Source organism: Chenopodium album, chromosome 24 (assembly GCF_948465745.1).
Source record: "Chenopodium album chromosome 24, dcCheAlbu1.1, whole genome shotgun sequence".
Taxonomy (NCBI): domain Eukaryota; kingdom Viridiplantae; phylum Streptophyta; class Magnoliopsida; order Caryophyllales; family Amaranthaceae; genus Chenopodium; species Chenopodium album.
Genome location: NC_137857.1, coordinates 4,571,646 through 4,595,122, shown reverse-complemented (window position 1 = coordinate 4,595,122; position 23,477 = coordinate 4,571,646). Strand labels below are relative to the sequence as shown.

Sequence of the window (23,477 nt, the reverse complement as noted above, 5' to 3'; positions counted from 1 at the left end):
GTGTGTACTACAAGGGTACGTGCCATAATATATCGCATTGATATATGTCTTACACACACTGATTTTGAATCACGAGACACCGTAACCCTAGGCACGATGCTTGCGTTTTATGTATAATACTCCATCCCCATCCTTAATCAAGGGTCTGTTGATAAACTGAACTGAGGTGAGCTGAACTAAACTAAACTTAACTGTTTATAAGAGAAGGAAATTAGGAACTAAGCTCGACTGAACTGAGTTAAACTGAACTGAAATCAAGCTGAAGAGTACGGGCCATAAGTTATTCATGTCTATAATAAGTTTAGTAAAGCGTATAATAGTGATTAGTGAAAGAACAGGCGCATGGTCTAAATTTGATTGGAATGTGTTCATAAGGAGTGAGAAACACACCAAATCAAAGCATGCATGCGCTTATTAAGCATGTTAATAAGCACATATACTTTGATCAAAGATATTAAAAGCACTATATAAAGTTACAATTTTTATTTTCTTTCATGCAGTTGTATTATACTATATGCTTTTTAGTTTTTAGTCTATAGGAATATAACAAAATCAGTAGCACTCAACTTTATCTTTATGTGGTGCATATATATATTATAATGTTTTTATAATTAATCTAAAGAGTATCCTTTTTGCTGTTTGGTCCAAATTGATGTCACACATTATATAATATATGCCTCTAGAATCTATATCTTAAGCTTGTAACATCATGTTTTACCGAATATATATATTTTCTCCAATTATTTTTAGTTGATACGTTTTAAATTAAGGCATGTTCACATATGTTTAAGAAAAAAATATATATAATTACGTCTCGAACTTTTTAATTTTTATTACAAGTATTTAGTGATACCAATGATTGAAAGTATGCATTGACAAATGTTTCTAAAAGAAATACTCGTACGTTAACTAAAATAAAACGGAGGAATAATATTATAATTTACTTTTGAAAATTAGGACCTATTTAACCTGTTCACTCAACGAAAAAAAACAAGAAATTATTCAACAATGGAATATAAAGGACAAGAAGAAAAAAAAGGAGGATTTTTTTGTGCTAAAAAAAGATAAATTTTGCCAATCAGTTTGTCGTGGTAAAAGTGACAAACTTGAACATTATGCTGGTGAAGTTGATTATGATGTTTGAACCTTTTTCTAAGCGAGTCTTTCACTTTTCTACCAAAAGTTTTTCTTTGATTACTTTCCTCCCCCTAATTTACTCTTCTTCAATTGTTGAACTACTTCGTCTATTCTCGTTTAATTTCATTCCGATATAAATCTTATCATAAACTAAAATAAATGTAATTGTGACGGACACATATGTCAATGCATAATCAGTTAAATCATTGATACATCTTATTGTCTATTAGCAAAATATAAAGTAAAATAAGTTATTATTACAAAATTTGCATTGTGGTAAATCAAATACTTGTAACTTTTTTTATAGTAAAAACAAATGTTATCAAGTACAAATTTGTTGATTTAGTCTCTAAATGTATACAAAGTGCTTTTAAAATATCAATATACTCCGTATAATGTATTTTAATAACTATAATTAAAGACATTTTTTTTGAGTAAAATAATTAAAGATATTAATAGTATTTTATTCAATATCTTTACTTCCGTACAATTCATATATTAACTTTGACTATATTTATTACCAATATGTACAAATAATACTCCCCCCGTTTCTTTATTAATGTCAGTTAGGACCGTCCTTGAGTAGGTTGGATCATGGGACGGGCCAAACTTAGAAATATTTTGGCCCATCTCAAGCCTAAAGCTCCGAGCCAGTCACAAAATTGGTCCAAAAAATATTTTTCCAAACCCACTATTTCAGGGCATCATCAAGCCATTTTGAAATTCTAACTTAAACTCATATTCCAGAGTTTTAGTTTTTATCCAATGTATTTTTTTTTTTTTTTTTTTTTTTGGTAGATGCCATCAAGGGCATCAACAAAAGATGTAGTTGGCCACGTGTAAGAATTTGTGCACTTATAAAAATCACTAAAACAAATTTTATTACAAAAATTATTTTTCAAAAATGTATGGAGTATTATGGTTTCAAAAAAAAAAAAAAAAATGTATGGAGTATTTGGTTTGGATCTGAAGAAGATCTAGGCTAGGTGGGCCGATCAAGCATAGTCCATAATCTATATGGACCAGCCCACAAAGAGGTACAAGCGTGCTGATTTAAGGAAGTTGTGGGCTTGATGGTTAAATTAATCCATCTTTGACTGACATATTTACTAGCAAAACTCTTTCACATAATTTTGAACTATCAATGTTCACTTTTTTTTTTCTTCTACCCCCTCCGTTTCTAAATGTTTTTTACGTTTTCATTTAGGGTGTTTATTTTTATTCTTTACATTTAGTATCTTTCCTATTTTGGTCATAAATTTTGGACTAAATTACCCTTGTTTTACAATTTTTTTACTCAAAACTCCTTACTTTTTCATGTGCTATTGTACTTTTTGTACTATTTTAATAGTTTTTCAACACTTATTATTACTTTCTCTCTCCTCTCTCCTCTAATTTCTCCACCCCACATGCTCAACATTGTATTTTTCAATAAATTTGTACTTTCAATCATTGAAATATTCCAATATACCTCAACTTTACACAATTTCTTAATTACCGCGCATAATTCCAAACGTAAAAAACATTAGGGAACGGAGGGAGTAATAATTTACGCAAGGAGGCTGTTGGTGGCATTCATGAAGAAAGAAGAAGTATGGTGTGCTATTGTGCTTGTGTTTGGAAGAAAAAGATGAGAGAATTTGTTTTAACATATTTTGTTAATATAGGATACTAACTGGGTCTGGCACAATACTTAGTTGCACCGTTGTATGCATATTATAGGTAACTCTGCGGATGCATGAGACAACAAAACTCTCAATTAGTGTGCGAGGAATATTATGAGCATATATGATGCTCAAAATATGTATTTGTGATAAATTTCGAAACAATATGAAATGGGTCTGAGCAACCCAAACAAGGAGGAGGAGGGTTAGGTCCACAAATAAGGCTTTGGAGCTTCCATACTAAAACCAATTGGCAATAGTAGGAGTTACCCCTCTACCTTATAAAGTGGAACCACCTCTCCTCTTTCTCCAATGTGGGACACTCATAAGTGGGCTACAATGGGATTCAACAATTTGAGTGTTTGAACCATTTAACTTTTGCGATCTTTTTTTTAAAAAAAAAAAACAAGTTTAACCATTGATAAGTTTAACCATTGATACATTTAATTGTGTAGTAGTAAAACAACATATTAAGTTGATACATTGTTAAAAGTACATGCTCTTACAAATCTAAGAACTCTGATCGCTTGAGTTATGTAACATCTTAATTGACCGTATATATGTACATATACAATTTCAGTTGTTATGCTAGCACACAACCACTAGATTATAGTAATCAGTCTTGAAAATTCAAGTGAACTTGCTGTAGAACTTGCATGGTGTTCCAACAACCGCATTCCCACAAAATATTACGAGTACATACAAAAAGATTGTCAAAAACACTAAGCTTCAGCCAGTAACTTTACATGAATTGCGTGCAGATATTGTGGCCATCAACTGATAGGTCGCCATTGCATCATGGATCGCACAGTAAAAACTGCGTACATTTGAACCTTTATTTTTTAGGGATACACAAAGGTTAGAACAGTCGTCTCGTCACAAGCAGAAGCCTAGTGAAGTGCCGAGTTGAATGTGTACTATATCCGTTTATGTGGAGTCACTGTCTCACTGAATTGGCTTGTTAATACATTTGGCAGCAAACATTATATACATTACATGAATCCATAATGATAGGGTTTTCCTTCATACTTAATTGTAAACTGAGGGCAGTAGTAATAATGACTAAGGTTACCAAACTATATATGTCTTACTTGTGAAAGTGGCGGTAGATCCATGGATATCGTCAGATTGGTCACCAACATGAGCAAGCTCCACCGTACCGTTGCTCTATGGTGGATGTCGCGCCTAATGCTGGAACGAAAGGCCAATGCACAAAATGAAAGCAGTAAATAAAGTGGAAGCAACCAACAACATTGGTAAGATAATAACAAAACATCAAGGGCAAACTCATTGATTGTTGCATAGTGACATTTGAATGCCTTACAGGATGAAACAGCCAAATGACAACGGGAAATTCCCTGTTTCTCATATTGAGAAATGAAATTTATTTCTCATAGGGGCATTTTCGTGAATAAATCAACAACTTTGAAAAAATTGTTGATTTATTCAAGAAAATGCCCCGTGAGAAACAAATTTCGTTTCTCACTATGAGAAAGTGGGGTATCCTAACAATGGGAAATTCAACATTACCTCAATTACTCAATGGCTTTATAGAGGATTTTGCCTAGGTAGGGATTGGAATCTATAACCAACCTTACACTTGCAATAGAGGTCGTTTTTAGTTGACTCTTGATACTTAATGCTACAACCATCAGTCATTTCACACTAATAAATAACATATTAACTGATTAGCAACACTATATAATTAATAAAATGAGGTAAGTAATTATATCTAATAATAATTATCTACAAACGTTTCAAGTACATAAAATAAAATATCAACTTTTAGTGTTTGTCATAGTGTGACAGTAAACCATGCTGATATGCATAGCATAGGCTTTCATCAGGCTATAAAAAAGTACAAGTACACAATCATAAGTGAGAAAAAGCTACTTGTATATTTGAGAAGATCTACGTACTTGGGAGATTGTTATTTTACTTCATACTGTTCTGGATTGCTAGTGTAAAAGTTAGAAAACCACTTACCAACTTAAGACTTGTATCCTTGCTCTTAAACATTCTTCAAAATTGAATAATCACATGTTGTTCTTGTATAATTCACCTAGGCTATGAAGATAATGCATGAAAATGATGATCTAGATACGTCGTAGAAAGAATTGCCTAAGGGAAAGGAGAGAGTCTAGCTTGCTTAACAGTTAGGCAACTAATCGAGGGCAACATGTCCATTGTTCACTTAACCTAAGTCAAAATAGTATCTCAGTAAGGCTATTGTGGACATTTTCCTTCTTAGTTCCCTAACTAATTGGGCTTGGGCATATATACTTTTGCAAATGAAAATTGAGGGGAAGTAGATAAATATTCTAGAAGCAAATGACCATGAAACTAAAATTCAACATCCTTGCACTAGAAATTACAATTACTTCCTCCTATGTACTTGTATAAGCCAACTCTTTGAAGCTATAATCATATCCATGTATAAGCCTAACTAGGGGCCATAGATTAAAGCTAACACAAAAGAATAGAAATGAATGGAGCTTATTGTGATACATTAAATCGGAGCAAAGCTAAGAGTACGTTTATGTCTTTAACCTATTACTATTTACTAAGGGTGAGCATAAATTTCAGAACCCATTGGAGCTGTGTACAGGCCGGATGGCTAATCAATCGCTAGCTAGCCCTAATTTAGATGAAATAAACTTGCAATTACATCGAAGACATTTGGGTTACACATATTCATCATGAGAAGTATACATGGAAATTAAACTATTCATTAATTACCAATACCTTTAATATGTAGCATTGTATCCAACTTCATTCCAATGCGACAATGAGTCAATCCAAGATGTGACCAATGAAAGCTATATATATGCAAGATATACAATTGACAATCACTTAAACAATTGTCATATATATACACTTGTTTACCAACAAATTTTCGTAAAAATCATCCTATGCAAACAGAAAACATGACCAAAGATAACAGATGGAAACAAAATCATAGTTGTTACAATGATCTCCCAGTAGAAAAATAGTACAGTCCAATAACGAACAGCAGCTGCAAAAACAACAACAGCAACAACAAATCGTCATTGATCCTGCTGATCGAGCAGGGTCATCTGGGAGGTTCAGATAGCTTTGCCCTTGCTCATGATAAACGCGGAACATGATAGCTAAAAGAGCAGTCATGATTTGAAATTAAAAAGGAAGAAATGAGTCACCTTGATACATATATGCTTATAGAATTGACATGACCATAACGCTAGGCAAAACCTTCTAGGCTGATGCATAGATGTTTAACTTTCAACCTGACAAAAAATTACAGGTAAGATTTCATTCTTTGGAAAGTGAAATTATTATAACTAATTATGCAGTAAAAGGAGAAAAATTATGCAACTTTATAACAGATCATGCACAAAACATATGATTATAATTTTAACAAAAGGGTATCCATAAAAGCAGTCAGAGAACATTGATAGAGGAAGAAAACTAAAGCTGAATGGTGGAGAAAGTGATATTGGCGCGGCTCAATCTGAGATCGTATCTTACACTTCTAGTTCCTGTAAGATCCGTCTTCGGATTGAACCTCACCAATATCGCTTCCTCTCTTTGGCTCCTAAACCAATCAATCAATTACATGATCCACAAAGTTCAGTTCAAATAATCATGGTGTTCAATTCAAACATTCTTGTAATAATGAGTCCAAACTACAAGCTGACTAAAAAGGTTGATCAACAAAAAAGTTAAGCCTTTTGAAAGGGAAATAAAAAGAGGAAAAATGGTCCCATACACCACTTAAAAAGAGGCAAAACTATCACTTATGGAAAAATAAACTTGATGACATAATATGGAGCTACATTCTACAGTACATAAATTTGGTGGATTAGGAAAAAAGAGTAGGTATAAAGATCAAATCAACATAAAGGAACAGAAACATGTGCGCCATATTAACAGAATATTCAACTATCATCATTGAAAGTTGATGAAATTAATCACGCGCTAGAAATTCATAAAGAAAAGCTTAACTGTTAGATATATATTCCCATCCATACCAGAAAAATACAGAAAACAAATTACTTGATGTGTAGGTTACCAAATATGATCAATATTCGGCATGACATGTAATGTGATTACCCTATTATACAAGATAGAGAAAATTTATGCATACATAAATATGAATAAGCTATCTAAAATAATAATAGGATGATGAAAAAACAATATATCTAGTTCATGTTAAACTACATATATATAAGTAATATAACATATAACGATTAAGTGTTTAATTAGACATAAAGAGGATATGTTATGGTATGTATGTAGTAGCAGAGAAGAGGTGAGAGCTAAGAAGTAAGATAAATGAGAGAAGGTATATAAGAGTGAGGCCGGGTTTCGCCTCGGGATGAGAAGGGAAGAAGAACGAAGAAGGTGAGTGGAATGATGTCAAGAGGGAGCAAAGCTTACTTTAGGGTTTGTCATGCTTGATTTGCACTCAAATAGAAATCAAAATTTTTTTTTTTTTTGCTAATTTTTTTTTGCGCATGCTTTCTGAAAATATTCTCTACATACCCAAAAAAATAAATCACAAATGACCCCTCCATCTTTCATTATTTTAAACTGCTTTTATTTCATGCTTTGTTCTTGAGCAATCAAACAGACAAAAAAGGGCTAATACAATAGTTATGTATGCTTATGTAGGGAACTACATCATTTTAATTTTGTAGTTCTTACTTAATTGGTCAGTATCTATAGTTAAAGAACAGTTATGTATTGTTTATGCTATCAAATTATTAACATGCAGATCACATAATATTTAAAAATTCCATAAAAGGTGTGTTTTAGTATAGATAATTCAGCAAAATATGGTTAATCACTCTTAGCTTGTTTCTTCTTCTTAATTAGCTTCTTATCTTGTGTCGCCATGTTTTTATATCCATCAATCTATCAAAGATGATGAGATGAATTGTTTAAGTACATTTTCTCGAACAATACATTTATTACTATATGCACATAATTTCATGTTTGTAGTTCATTCTAGTCATCAAATCATGTATAAGATGCAAAACATGTATCAACATAATCAATGTTAACCTTGAAATGCTCTAAAATGAACATAGAAATAGTAAGACACATTTAATTTTGCACATAGTAAGATACAGAACATATTTATTTCTATGTCATGGATTCTTGATCAACAAAATATATTCTATTGTGACATCAACCCAAACATATACTCTAGCTCAACACAAGGAATATTGGGATATAATATACCACACCCATCTAATACCAAACCAATTCCAACCCTAATGAAAGCCATCCATCTACCGGATCATCCGATCATGTTCTATTGCTTTTACATACCGAATTACCAACTAAAATAACAACATTTTCAATTCGTTAGTTGTCACATTAGTGGTTCAAATTCTTTATATTGCTGCAGAGAGAGTACTCGATTATGAATAAATAAAACATTATAGTTTACGTAGCCCTCACAAGTGCTACTGTATTTCTCCATCCTATCATTGGTGATTTGGCATAGTGGAGTAGACAAGTTATAATTTAAGCTGATATGATGTGTAAGGTATTATATAATCTATGTGGAGCAGCAATTAGTTTTCCATGTCTCCTTGTTCCACAACTTTTTATCATTTTCCCCTTTTTTCATCAAAGTTTAACACAAATCCAACTAAACACCCCCTTTATTTCGACTTAATGGGTATATGCTTGACACTGTCAAACTTTGAGCATTAACTATGTAGGTAAAAATTACGGGGTATAAATATTGATACTCGAAAACACATACATCATCCCAAGTATATAAAAACATATCGAACGAAATTCATGACATGACTAAATAAAAGCCGAAGGTCAAAGTGGAGCTTGTGAATAAAGTTGAAATTAAAATCTTCACCATTATTTCGAAACAAATGGAGTACTACATTACCATTGCTACATTAAGATATAAACCCACTTAAATTAGTTGTATAACATAGTCAAAGTATAAGCAATAAAACAGAAAAAACTGAAATTATTGAACACTGAACAAGATTAGGGTACCTTTAAGAAGAAGGTGAAGTGGGGTCAGGTGAAAATGGAGGAGAGAGAAAGAAAAGGGTAAATCTTGGGAACAGCAACCCAGAATGTCAGTGAAAGAAGAAGGGTTGAAAGTAAGAAGTTTCGGAATTAAGGGGATTGTATAAAGTTAAATTGTTTTTTCTCTCACGCATTTTCACAAATAGTTTGCCGGCATGAGGAATAAAATGAGGTGAGATAAAAAAACTCATCTTCCTATACTAAAACTAAAACACACACACACCAAGTATGAAGTATTGCAAATTGCGGAGACACCGGCGCTAAAGAGGGCCCTGCCTTGGTGCTGCAATGGGAGACACTCTTGTTGGGTATTGCTCTTTTGCCCCCATTTCACTGTTTTTCTCTCTCCTCTGTTTGTCATCTCCAAGAAATAAGGAACTTCTTCTTAAAGGATGTGGAGAGTGGAGATTGACTTACTCAAGAGTGAGAATAAAGTTGGACATGGGCCGAGTTGTCATCCAATCTTAGGGGTTGAGGTCTAGTCAGAATAGAGTTGATCATTGGGCGAGTTTATCAGACATGGGTCGCGTTGTCATCCAATCGTGAGGGTTAAGGTGTAGTCAGGGTAGGGATGATCATTGGGCGGGTTAATGCTCGTTGTAGGACTCATGTTATATACACAGGAGTTATATCACATTAATGAAATTAAGAGATACCAACCATGTTGATACATCAATTTGAATCCAACATTTTGAATGTTTCTTAAGCTAGTTTTTCTTTTCTTAAAACTGTAGTGCACTAGTGTTTATTTGAAACTCATATTGTATGTAATTATATAGACCCCAAATATAATTATGGTGTATGTTGCTTTAGCTACTTTAATTTAATTAATTCATGCCCATCCTTTTTACAACAAAAACTTTCTCATGCAAGTATAAATGTTTAATAGTGCCTAGCTAGTGATCAATGAGGACAATGACTACATCGTAGTTGAATTAACATAGTAATTTACCCTACTCACATGTATCATGCTCGTCTAATTAACATTTCTTTTCCTTACATTATATGTTTATTCATTCAACGCGTATATAAGAACATACGGAGTATCATGCAATCAAAATACGACATTATGAAACAAAGGGATTTTGAAGAGTTGATTACAATACAAAAGGTTGTGTAGGCAAAGCATGCTTTACTTTATACTTGATTTATACTCCATTAGTAAGTTCTAAAGCAGTCAATGCCACTTATATAACTAATTATGTTAGAAAACTAATGATGTACCCTAATAGACTTTGACTCGATCTGATCTTTAGCTTTCTAAGTTTCTATAGTTATGAATTTGGGGTAACTTAGTTAAGTTGTAATTATATGCTGTGACTTTGTGAGGTGACATCTAGTATAGATTTAGGGATTAAGAAAGGTTGACCTGCTGACTTATTAGCTTATTATTGTGTCTTTCACCAAAGACCATGGTATGGAAAATTGGTTAGCAAACACTTGATTTTGTAAAAAAATTGCACCATTTTGACTTTTTGAATTTTATATTATAGTCTTATTCATTTATCTTTTTAATTACATGGCCCGTTAGAGGACCATCTCAACCAAAAGGTTAAGCTGATGGTTGAGGCCCAGGAATATGTTATATACTCTATCATGGCCTATCAAAAATATTTGATAAAAATTTTGTTATTTTCAAGATAGATGTCATGAATTTGTGCAGAGATTATCCAAGCCAGAAAATTAAAATCACACTTCGAATATAAATAGTATAAAAAGTTATTGTGTATTTATTTTGTGTTAAATTTAAGAAAATAATTGGGTCCGGTTATTTATTACATATATGGGCCTAATTTAATCTCTTCATAGTTCATACGATTCAAAACGGGCTTGCCCTTTACATTTTATAGTTGAATAGCGAGCTTTAATCTTCCTAGCTTCGTCACTGCCTAGGCTCCCTTCATTGCTTGAATAAACATCTCATAACATGACAATACGTATCTTGTTTCAAATTATAATTCTCATTTCCCCATCAATCCATCACTTACTATCTAATACAAGTATTATTTTATTAGCCAAATTTTACTCTTACTCTTTTCTTAAATCATTCAGCTTAACTTACAAATGTATATTATACAAATGAAACTCTTATTTAAGAATAATTAGGAAGTATATGATGGAAGGACCAATTAATTAAGAAGCAAACATACCTTTTCTTTCGTGAATCTTTTTTCTTAAATCGTGATGTGAGCTAACACCTTTTCAAGGGAATATTTTGAAAAGCTTTTTAAGCTTTTGTTTTCCAACTTTTTTTCCACTTTTCGTGTCTTATAATGCATGTACACTACGCATAATCAAAGGTGATTATATAATAATTAATTATTTTTCATAAACAACCCCATGTATCATTGCGTATTGTGAGCAAGTGAGCAACCAACTTGGATTTCATATCGTACAATACATTTTGGGAACACGTTTTTTGGGTTTCTAGCTCTAAGATCAAGTCAGAAGGCAGCAAGCTAAATCCAAGTCCATGCTAGACTTACGTGTGTACACAAAGATCTAACGACGTCGTAATTTTGTTAGGGACTAACCTAATTTCCTTCCCTTGATTTATTGACGTAATTTTGTTCGGAAATATCCTAGTTCCCTTTCCCTTAATATAAAGATAATAAGAGAAAGAAATACTAATCTAATTTAACGAAGAAGTCAAATGTATAGATTTAACCAAAAAGTAAAATGGATGCATCATTTCGCAGCTTAGGCCCTGTTCTTTTGAGCTTCTGGGCAGAGCAGAGCAGGGCAGAGTAGGGGCAAGTAGAGCAGAGCAGATCTCAGCAGAGCAGAGCAGATTTTAGCATTATTTTTATTAATATTAATACAACTATTATTATTAATTTTATTATTATTATTATTATTGTTATTATTATTATTATTATTATTATTATTATTATTATTAATTTTTTTTAATTTTATTTTTTTATTATTATTTTTTAATTTTATTATTATTACTATTATTATTATTATTATTAATGTTGTTACTATTTAATTTAACTACTATTACTATCATTATCGCATTGTACTACCATTATTATTACTACTACTACTACTACCACTATTATTACTACTATTATTATTATTTTTACTACTACCACTATTATAATTGATGGGTGAATGAAAACATAAATAGATGTGTACCACGTTAACATATGTTTATACTGAATAGATAAAAGACGATAATGGTTTAAAATATTCAAATCATTACATATTCAAATTATTAAAACATTGTGCTGAATTAACCATCTACTTCCATATGATCTTCATTTTCATCATCTTCATTGTCATTTTGATCTTCATTTTCATCATCTTCACTGCCATCTTGATATTCATTGTCATCACCTTCATTGTCGCTTTTCGAGCGATTAACCCTCCAAATTCGGCGTGCTATACGATGTCGCACTTTGGCCGTACTAAGTTTGCGCCATTGTGCATACATAGTTGAATCTGCTACTCCTATACTTGCGTCATGTTGAATGATTGGTATGCCAAGCTTATGCATCCGAATAAAATTATGTAGTGTGCAAGTGGCTATAATGATTGACATTTGACTCTTTTGTGACACTTGTGGCATGTTATGTAGTATCCTCCACATTTTTTTTAACTGTCCAAATGAACATTCCACCTTCATTCTTAGCGATGAATGAAGCTTATTAAAATGTTCTTTTAATCCTCTAGGTGGCAGTATTCTAAAATCAGGCATATGTATTCTTACTCCCCCGAAGTATGGCGTCATATATCCAAGAGTATTTGGATATGTCGAGTCCGCCAAATAATATTTTCCTGAAATATATATATTTAAGAGTACTTTACACATAATAAATGAAAATATATATTTAATACGTAATTGAAGAATCGGAGTTTACCCGGAGGTGGATGAGGGAAATTAAATTTTGGATCACCCAAACTGTCTTTCCACACCGTTGTATCATGAACACTTCCTTCCCAACCGACATTAATAAATGTGTAAATTCTGTCAAACGAACAACAAGCCAAGACATTCCAACTTTTTCTCCCATGTCGATCACGAAATGGCACACCATTCGTATCACTTACAATGGCATCGATAAGAGTTCCATCCAAAGCTCCAATAGCATCCTGACAAATGATGACATTTATAATTAATTCTTCAATAAACATCTACACTTTCGACATTGAAATGTAATCAAGTGAATATAAATAATGAAGTTATACCTTGAAATAAGGCCAATATTTTGTATTATTAGCTACCTCGGGAGGCACCTCTGATAAGTCACGATGTGGTCTAATGATATCGAAGGACAATATAACCAACGCTTCTAACACTTGGTTAAAATACTTGCATATTGTAGAAATAGAATGCTTAAATTTGTCGCTAGCACCACGATATGAAACTCCTTTTGCTAAAATATATAGACATATACCTACTTGCTCCGCTACTTTCACATATTTAGCGTCGTGAAGTAGATCTCTTTCAATCATCAAGTTCACTAATTGAACAAACATGTGTCGATCAAGTCTTAATTGAATTTGACATTGCGTAGGAGTTTCTGTTAACAACCTATGTATATATTGCGCTCCACTTTCCCCTAGTTCTCTTCTGGGTTGCCTTTTTGGTGGTATTGTAGTTGAATCAGGATTGTCTTCTAGTGAATCGCGGAGTTCTTGTAATGCAATAATCATGCATGCTTGTCTAATGTTTTCATCTTCCATTCTACATTACACAAAACAAGAAAATGATATATAAGAACAATGTATCAACAATTTAGCTAATACATTAACCTCAGCATCATTACCGCATATTAAAAGGAAAGCCACAGTATCAAACTAATTCACCAAAAGACATACGAAAAACCTCTGCTTCTCGTCGTTGTTTCAGAATGAAGCATGGTGAATCAGCAATTCAGCAGATGGGTATTTGGGATTGTTTTCGACTCGATCGATCAATGGCTACTCGAAGTTCAATCTTCAATAAAACTATAGTGCTTTATATTGTTCAAAAACAGAGTACCAATTTATTAATCTCGTCGACGTTGTAAGTTCAATCTTCAATAAAACTATAGTGCTTTATATTATTCAAAAACAGAGTACCAATTTAGCAATTAACCATATTCTAACAAGTCATTACAATTGCAATTTTGTTATCCAACAAAATTTATTTTAACAAGATTAAAATTTAGATTATATATTACTCAGCATGATTAACACATCAATACATACTTATTAATCATTAATATTTTTCACTAAATCAAACAAGAGAAACCGAAAGCAACGAAATAGACAATACTGAGAATTAAAGCAACGAAAGTATGAAACTAAACACAAGATTGCGTAATCGATTTTCGATTATTAATTAAAACTAACCTCAAAAGTTGTTTCAATGGAGGAGATAAAGCTCGGAAGCGCAACTTCAATGGAGAATTGAGAGTATGGCGAACGGCTGCTGACCTTCTCTAGTTTAGGTTTTTTCCCAATTTTCTTAAACACAATATATAGTTATGGGTAGTGTTAGATTTAATTATTAATTAATTCAATTTACTTTTTTATTTTCTTTAAATAAAAAAAAGGTAACAAATTAGTAAAATATCTTCTTTTTTATATCATTATTTTTCACTATTATTATAATAATGTAGTATTATTGATCCCAAAAAAAACATGTATTATGTGTTATTATAAAAATCAATATGTATTTAGAAATTGTTAGACATTATTATTAATAAATAATAAAAAATTTGTATTGTGAATTTATAATTGTTATAATTTTAAAATATGTACTTTAATTATTGTGTACTTTAATTATTAAGTATTATTAATTATTGGTTTATTGATATTATTAATTGATATTAACCCAGAGCAGAGCAGAGCAGAGCAGATTTCAGCAGAGCAGAGCAAAGCAGAGCAGATTTCAGCAGAGCAGAGCAAGGCAGAGCAGGGGCAAGCAGAGCAGAGCAGAGCAAAGCAGCTCTAAAGAACAGGGCCTTAGAGTAGTTGTCTGATTGTGTGGTTGTGAATATGCATGCATTGTTTTACAAGTGATTGAAGCCACTACCTCCGTTTAATATATTATTTGTAACTTATCTGAGTTTTATCAATAGCCACCTTTGATATTATAATGTAATTAAATTTATGTATATCATATAGGTCTAGTGAGAAAACTATGATGATGACCTATTTTCTCAAAGTATCCATAATAAACATTAACTTTTAACATGTGTAATTGTGTATGTAAGGAGAGTTGTTGCGTATGCATCGCAACATTTTACACCAAAATAGTTGAAATTTTCGTTAGTTTCGACCTTTGGACAGAAAATTAAACAAAACTCGGGTAACATAGGTGACTACTAAGAACTACTGCTGGCCTGTAGTGCTGGTAACTCTACCTTAAAACCCTCATTTTCCTTTGAGTTTGCAATAGGCATAGAAACATGAACCGAGGAAGCCGGTGCCTTGACCTAGAATGTTGAACTGAGTCCAAAACAAGAGTAACTAAAACTGTGAGAATTGAATCATGTATAGATTACGCGAATGAGGACATAAACAATAGACTTACCAAATCAAATGGAAGGCCGCCAAACAAAAGCCAGCCAAGTCCAATTGTAAAAACATCCTATAACATCAGTTATATCATTGCAGTCAGAAACAAGAACCATTTTATTTCATAACGACAAGTAATAACACATTGATATTTGTATAATATTGTAATAACGTACCTTCAAGTTGCCACATATAGTCTGTGTGAGAGCCGAATTCAGGGCTGTATTCCAGAACACGGTGTAATTCAAAAAGAATGCCAAGATACAGGAAAGAAACATAACAGCCTGGAAAAAAAAATTACCATTAATCGATCTGTTTTGATTCTGCCAGATTAAAGACATAGGTGAAATGTTGTACAATCATTTTTTCGGAGTTACATAAGAAATTGCACCTGAAAGCCGGGGGATGATAAGTGAGGAAAGGTAATCAACTTCTGAAGATCACCTTGGAAGAATGTTGACAGCAACAATATCGGTCCACATATGATTCCTACAATATGTTTCCTAAAACTCTTGAAATTACGCGTTCTCTTAAACTAACTAGGGATGTCAACTCAGTCTAATGATGAATACAAGATGCTATGTTAGGAGAACATAAAATTATTTGTCCTAATACATACCGTTGCACCACATGAGGCCAAATGTATTTAGGCCACTAGATTTTCCTGAGAAAACGAATAGGTTGAATTAAATGTGAAGAAATATAACATGAAATTAAGAACAGAGAAACAGAGAAGATTGTGGTATGAAAAGGCTAAATGATGCTACCAAGACGAGCTATTGAGGTCAGATAGACTGCGGTGCAAAGATTTGATAACAGCACAACACCATAGCTGTAGAAGTCGAATGAGAGATCTCGTGCTCCAGCTACAAATGCACCAAGTATGATGATAGCCACACTGATAATCCCTTGGAAAATTTTATGAAAGATTATATTAGCAACTTAATAAAGGTCTCATCATTTGCTCAGCTCGATCAAATATCAATCACAAGTCTGGTATTCAAACCTCATACATAAATTGCGGGCAAGAAAATATGTAAGAAAATACACTAAGTACAAAGCTTTGATTCTAAATACATTATGATGATGATGAGAAAATAAGTCTAGAAGACTAGAAAGCGCTAATGAGAGTCAGATAAGTTCAAATAAGAGATTTTTCATGTAATAATATAAGAATGAGTACAAAGCTGCAAGAAACCGATTTATTTACCTGCCAAGAACACGAAGAGAATACTTTTGACGTGCCACTAGATACTCGACCACCATAGTAAAAGCCACAGTTGTGCGCCTCAGAGTTGTGTACATAGGAACATTTACACCACGTACAGATTCCATTGAAACCAGCTTTATTTCATGGAGTATACATGCCAAGAGAATTCAACAACATTAAATTAATTACTTCTAGAATCTTAATTACATACAAAGTGACTATTTTATATTAGACAGAAGATATACCATGAATAGCAAGTATGAGAACGCGAGAGGCAGGGTCTGAACTAGTGTCTTGAAGGGTACAATAATGATTGGATTGTCAAAAGTCTTGAGCGATTTATCATTTGTGAATGAAATTATCTTCCAATGTCTCATTACGTAGAGAAAAAAGCACGAGCATATCAACTGTAAATCAAGGTTCAGAGAACATATTAGTTACTAAGGGTCTGTTCTGATTTACTGAACTGAGCTGATCTAAGCTGAACTGAAGTAACCTGAATTTAAGCTGAAAAGAACAGACCCTAAACAGTGAAGCAAGTAGCTTAGAGGCTTAACATCATTTAGCTAGTAGACAACCAAAACATACATTATGTCTAAGGCCAAATTAATAACGCGAAAAGTACTACATATAAAAGCTAATTAACATAACAATTGGGACCAATGGGGCAGTACTAACGAATAATGTAATACATGATCAACAAATATGTATCCTTACAAATGTTTAGTGACCGCGAATTACCTGAAGAAGGGTGATAACGTTTACATATGGGAACTTGTAAGAAGACAGAGCTGCTTTGTTAAACATGATCAACAATACTGCAAAGCAATTGCCAAATATTTTAGCTAGTTAAGAGATCTTGCAAAATCAATTATTCTAGCAATAGATTATCTTACGAATGTTACGATCATACATGATTAGCGCAAATTTCAAAGTAGATAGCTACCCAAAAGATAATATTGAAATATGTATTACTTGAACTCTTTATTTCACCCCAAATACTCGTGTACCATTTTTTATTTTCAATGGGGCCTAAGATGGGCCTACTTATGAGTAAATCTGAAGTGATCAAACACAAAGTATTGGAATTGCATTTTTGGACATATTTCATGGGCCTGGAAAGCCCAACTCATGAACAACCCACTATTATGCATAATAATATATCCTTATGTTATAGCTTATAGGAGCCTAATTTCACCATAACACATAGTAATGCATAATACGAAGTACTCCCTATATTCCATAAGATGGTTAGTTAAGTACATAGTATCAACTAAGTACGTCATAATTTTTTATTTTTTTTTTTCTTTTCACAAAGGTAACGAAAAAGTAAAAACATTAGAAATATCCTCACAAGAGACTAAGCACACCATAATGGCATAATGCTTAAACTCACTACTATTTCAAGGTCAAATTTTGATTGTTACTTTTTTAAAAAAAATATATATGAATGTATGATGTATGGATAGATTTGTTTTAAAGATTATACTTTGTAACTAACTATGAGTTTATGAGAGAGTGAGGGATAACTCAAGTGGTTAGAGTTTTCCTTTTGGTTCCAAGAGATCTAAGATTTTAACACAAGAAATGTGGGCCGGGTGCCAGGCGTACGCCTTATAATACTTCTATGGTTGAACATAAGGGTGACTTATTGTATAACTAACAGTGAATTATTGAACTTCTTTAAAAAAAAAAATGGTGAAGTATTGAACAAATTAATAACCAAGCCATGAACCCACAAGATCACAATCAAATGTCAATAATCAAAACTAATAATCAAAACTCTTAACAACGAGGTGTTGACCTAATTGTAAAGATTGAAGGCCTGCATATAATAGGTTTTATTTCGTAGGTTAAATTCTCCCTTTTTTACTTGTAATTTGTAATGTCATTTTGAATCATTCAAACCAAAAAATGAAAGATAAAAATCCTTAAACATGAGTATGTTAAAAGAAAATTAAAAAAAAAAAAAGAAAATAATATTGTATACAAGTATAATCAAAATTTAAATAACATTACATAATACCATAATTTAAACAAGAATCACAACTAAAAATCATAATGAAAGAACGTTAGCAAAATAAATAAATAAAAAGAGGTGAAAATGGAGTAAAATTACCAGCACATAACATGTAAGAAATGGCAGCATAAATCCCTTTTCTTGACATAGCCATAGAATTAGAATTACCATCTTCTTCAACCTTTTGATAAACTTCATTAATAGGCAGAATTTTATTCTTTTTAGGTGATAAAACCATTTTATTTGTAATTTTTATTAATTTTTTGGGTGATTTTGTAGAGAAGAAGAATAAAATCCCACAAAAATGTGAGTTAAATTAGTAGTAGTAAACTATAGTAATAGTAGTGTAGTAGGAGTACACTATTTGAACTGCAAAAGGTGACAACTTTTACAGGTGGTGGGAAGGGAACGAAGACTCAAAGAAGATGGGAAAAAAAAGGTGGTGGGTCTTCTCTTTGGCTTTTCTGTGAGTTTAAATGTTCTGAACCCACGTTAAATTGTCCCACGTTGAAAAAGAAGAGGAATTACGATGACTAATAAGTAATAATATATACGAGTAGGTCAAGCAAGTAATACTTGTTTCTATATATGTATGTCTAGTGAGTCATTTCATGTTTTATTATTGTTTCTAAATAAAGGATTGGAATTTAATCAATAATTCAATACAATGATAGTGATATCTTAGAGAATAATAGGGTTAATTATATATCTTTTAAGGAGTATGTATGATTATAAGTACATTGGATGATTTGTGGTTTTCATGCATGTTTTACATAAATTCATAAAATCAAATTATGAATTCACATAATTAAAATGATCATTTTCCTTACAAGATTGATATTTTATTATTTTCCTAATAAGGTTGATACCATAATAATGATACAAGTTTGTATCCTGCAAATTACGTTCAAAATATCTACGTAATTTATTATTTACTATCTAGCTTTAAAAAAAAATGAAGCTTTTAAAAAAATTAAAAATGATGCTTTTAAAAATAAAAAATGAATTAGTGATGTCTTGCAATTTCAATATTTTATTTTTAATTTTAGTATGTGATTGCTATTTTACAATTGGTTCTCCCAAAAGACATAATGGAGTATGCAAGCAACTGATCGAACAAAATCTTATCACATTTGGTACAAATCATACTTCACTATAGTACTACTATTTTATATTGACTATATGTTGTATAATTGTATTGTATTGTTGTATCATCAGTATAGGCTAGGCCCTGCTCTATGTCCTTTGATATATTTGATATTATTGATGAAGATCTATTTTCCTAACTTAGTGCTGCCAGATTGTGTTTCTTTTGGGTATGCTAGAATGCGCAAAATCGTCCAATTAATATAAAGTTTTATGGAATCTTATATTCATATATACGTACGGCTTATACCCATGACATGTAGTGCAAAGATGAGGGATAAGTATAAATGTTTTACTCATCTGTTCAACTGAACTGAATTGATTGGAGCTGAACTGTATTGAACAAATTGGAGCTGAAGTGAACTGAACTAAACTAAACTGAACTAAAGTGAGCTAAAATGTATATTTTATAAGAGAGGGAAATTAGGAGTTGAACTGAACTGAACTGATTGGAGCTGAACTGATTATAATCGATTTTTGTCTTATAAGTTATGAATTTCATAATATGGACCCTAAATTAATTGGGCCGTGGAGGCCTCTTGGCCCCGATATAACGACTTTACTAAATCATTATATCAAAAAATTTACTAGTATTGAAATTATATGTCCCTAAAAAAATTCTTCACGACTTTATGTAAGTGTATCACTCCTCGTCTCCTCTTCTCTTCAATCTTACAACCGTGATATCAACATTCAACTATTTAAGTATTCAAGGTCTGTTCTGATTAACTGAACAGAGCTGAACTGAACTGAATTGAACTGAACTTATTAGAGCTTAGCTGAACTGAACTGAATATTTTATGAGAGAAGGAAATTAATTAAGATAAGAACTGAACTGAATTGAAAATAAGCTGAAGAGAACATACCCTTAAAAAGAAGGAAGCATGTACTAGCACATACATAGTCACATAGAAAGCTTTAGAACAAGGACAATTTAATCTATTTTTATAATATGTTATGGAGTAATGAATATAATAAGGTACTTAATGTGGTTAGGCACTTAGGCACAACAGAATAAAGTTATTATTATGATTAGTTCATTAGTGTTATCTTTGCGAAGCAACGGTTCCAAAGCCTACAAAACACACAAGGTGACAAAATTTAAAATAGATGTCCCACAAATTGGCTAATCAAAATAAAATAAAGTCGATCAAAATGGGATGCAAGTGCTTCTTCTTCAATTCGCCCATTGTTTTTTTTGAGTGATGGTGCACGAGGCCTAGGAATGGAAAAGAGTAGTTTTATGTATGTGCTTGCATTAATATTTTACTCAAATTTGATAAACATTATCTTGAGATTATGAATTACTTCCCATCTACTATATATTATCTTCTCACTTTTGTTAACAATTGTTTTTATTGTTTTTCAACTAAAAAAAGAGAAAGTAATCTTATCCCTCTACAATATACGTAAGTAATCTCAATTCTTTATAATTTGTTACTAAAATTTAGAATAAAATAAATAATAAAGTCTTTCTCGATTTGAAATCACTTTTCATGTAAATTGATAAAACAGTCATAATTAAGTCATCCTCTAGATGATTGTTTGGGAGTGTTGGTTTAGTTTCCTTTCTAGTAGATGGTTGTATCCTAGTTCGTATTTTGCTCTTAATGTGTTAGGTTTATTTCTATTTGTTAGTTGTTTGAACTCTAGTTTACTTGCATCAAATTTTATGTGTACTCATATGATGTAATTGGCACTTTGGTTTGTATATTTGTATAAGTCAATTTAGTTGTGTTAAAAAATGAAGGACATTAATGTAATGTAGCTAGTAGCCTAATATAAAGATGATATTTTTTCATAACAAGATTTTTTAATATAATATCATATTGTTGAATTATGTGAAGAAAGTTTTAATGTGCCACCTAATTTAAGAATGGAAGGGATTTTGAAAATCCTTTAGGGGGTGTTTGGTTCAAGCATATTAGGTATAAGGTATGAGTTTGGAATGAGCAAAACCCATACCTTGTGTTTGTTTCTTGAAATTTCATTTTTCAAACCCATACCTCAAACCCCCAAGGTATGGGTTTTTGAAACCCAAGGGGGGAGGTGGGTATGGCTCATACCCATACCTTTAGGTTTAAAAGGAAAACTATCATTCCTAGATAAAAACCAAACACATGAAATCAAGTATCAAGTTCCAACCCCATACCACCCTGGTTTTATTCCTCATTCCAAACCCATACCATTGTTTGAACCAAACGCCCCCTTAATTTATAACTTTAAATTGAGATGATCTAACAATTGTTTGAGTATCACTCCCCCATTCCACATTAGTTCAAATGCTTGTTACGAATTTACCATACATGACACATGGCTTTAGATTAGATGATAAGTTGTGGTTAAGCTATCAGTGGTGTTTGGATAATAAAGTAAATGTGATGGGATTTAGTGGGTTAATTAGGGTGTGTTATATTCATCTAATATTCACTTTTCTTAATTTATTAGACCTTATCAAAACTAATTTTAGTTGTAACTAGATGAAGCTCGCGCGATGCACGATTTGTTTGATTTTTATTTTATTTTATTTTTTTTTTTGTATTAATGTACTAAAATTTGTTATATATTTGGATAAAATTCCTAACATCAAAAGATAATATATAATATTTAATTAGTTTAAACTTAAAAATTTCATTCGCCAATTTTGCTTACTTGGCATTTGAATTATTTAATTATAAAAGAATTTATTAATCTCTTATTTGATTGGCTACAATAAAAATTTATAATCCTACGCGGCGTTCTAAGAAAATTAGATCCTACGTGGCTCTCTAAAAACTCGGAAAAAAACTCCCCTTTATATATATATATATATATATTAGATAGATTAGATTAGTACCCGAGTAATAACTTATTTTTCCTGAACTGAACTTATCTGAACTTATTACACCTGAAATAAGTGAAAATAAGGTGAACAGAACAGACCCTTACTTATTTACTGAGTATACGATTCTTATAATGGAATAGTAGCATGGAAAAAAAAAAGTACCAAGTAAAAAAAAAAAAAATTGTAAAAAATATGTAATAGTAAATTATTCTTGGAAGTGAATATTCGTAAATTGTATGTTTACAACTTCATTTGTTAACATGATTATTGATGAGGCAAATATTATGTTAGTTACCATTACCAAATACTAATGGGACTAGAAGTAATGATACTGGTGTACATGTAAGCAAAAAAACTTTTAAATGAATCTGGTGTGTGCACGCACTCTTATATCGGAATTTCAAATTAGAAAACAAGTTGAAATGTACCAAATTAACGACACAATCACACAAGTAACAACAAAACGTCTCCATTGTTCAATGTGTTACAATCAAGGTATTCTAAGCGCTAAAACATTATACATATCAGTATATCGCAGGTGTATAGATGTACTTAATAGATGCACAATATTCGATTCAAAAGGTATGACTTAAGTGAAAATCTTCATATTGCAAGGTTTGGGTTTGGGCAAGCCTAAAACACAATTTTATTTAAAAGCCCAAACCCGGCCCGAAAAAAGCCCAAAAAGCTCGTTTTAGCTCGACAAGCTTGCTACTTTTTGCAGGTTTGGACACGACGTATCCTGTTAAGGCCCAACCCGGCCCGATTTTTTATTACCTCTAATTTAAGGGTAGCTAAAACGTCTAAAAGCCACCATTGTGTATAACTACCTCTACGCGCACCAGATGCATATAAAAGATTTTGCGAGTAGACTTTGAATTAGGAATTAACAAAATTAATTTTATAACTTGATAAATT

General features: G+C 31.9%; 1 protein-coding gene across 1 annotated transcript; it reads right to left on the bottom strand.

Moving 5' to 3' along the window:
- Positions 1-15,215: 15,215 nt before the first annotated feature.
- On the bottom strand, positions 15,216-18,827 carry LOC145612166 (UDP-N-acetylglucosamine transporter UGNT1-like). Its single transcript, XM_081667541.1, has 10 exons — positions 18,689-18,827; positions 17,311-17,387; positions 16,815-16,976; positions 16,570-16,703; positions 16,127-16,257; positions 15,979-16,023; positions 15,751-15,848; positions 15,536-15,643; positions 15,376-15,432; positions 15,216-15,290 (listed from the first exon to the last, which is right to left on the bottom strand). Exons 1-10 carry the CDS (start codon positions 18,825-18,827, stop codon positions 15,216-15,218), a joined length of 1,026 nt encoding a protein of 341 aa, XP_081523667.1.
- Positions 18,828-23,477: the final 4,650 nt, after the last annotated feature.

Excerpts from the sequence above, each read along its gene's own strand:
- LOC145612166 (XM_081667541.1), bottom strand. The coding sequence starts at position 18,827 with ATGGTTTTATCACCTAAAAAGAATAAAATTCTGCCTATTAATGAAGTT. Across the intron at positions 16,258-16,569 it reads TCTCTTCGTGTTCTTGGCAG|TGTGGCTATCATCATACTTG; the intron begins GTAAATAAATCG and ends AGGGATTATCAG. Across the intron at positions 15,291-15,375 it reads GCGGCCTTCCATTTGATTTG|TTCAACATTCTAGGTCAAGG; the intron begins GTAAGTCTATTG and ends TTTTGGACTCAG.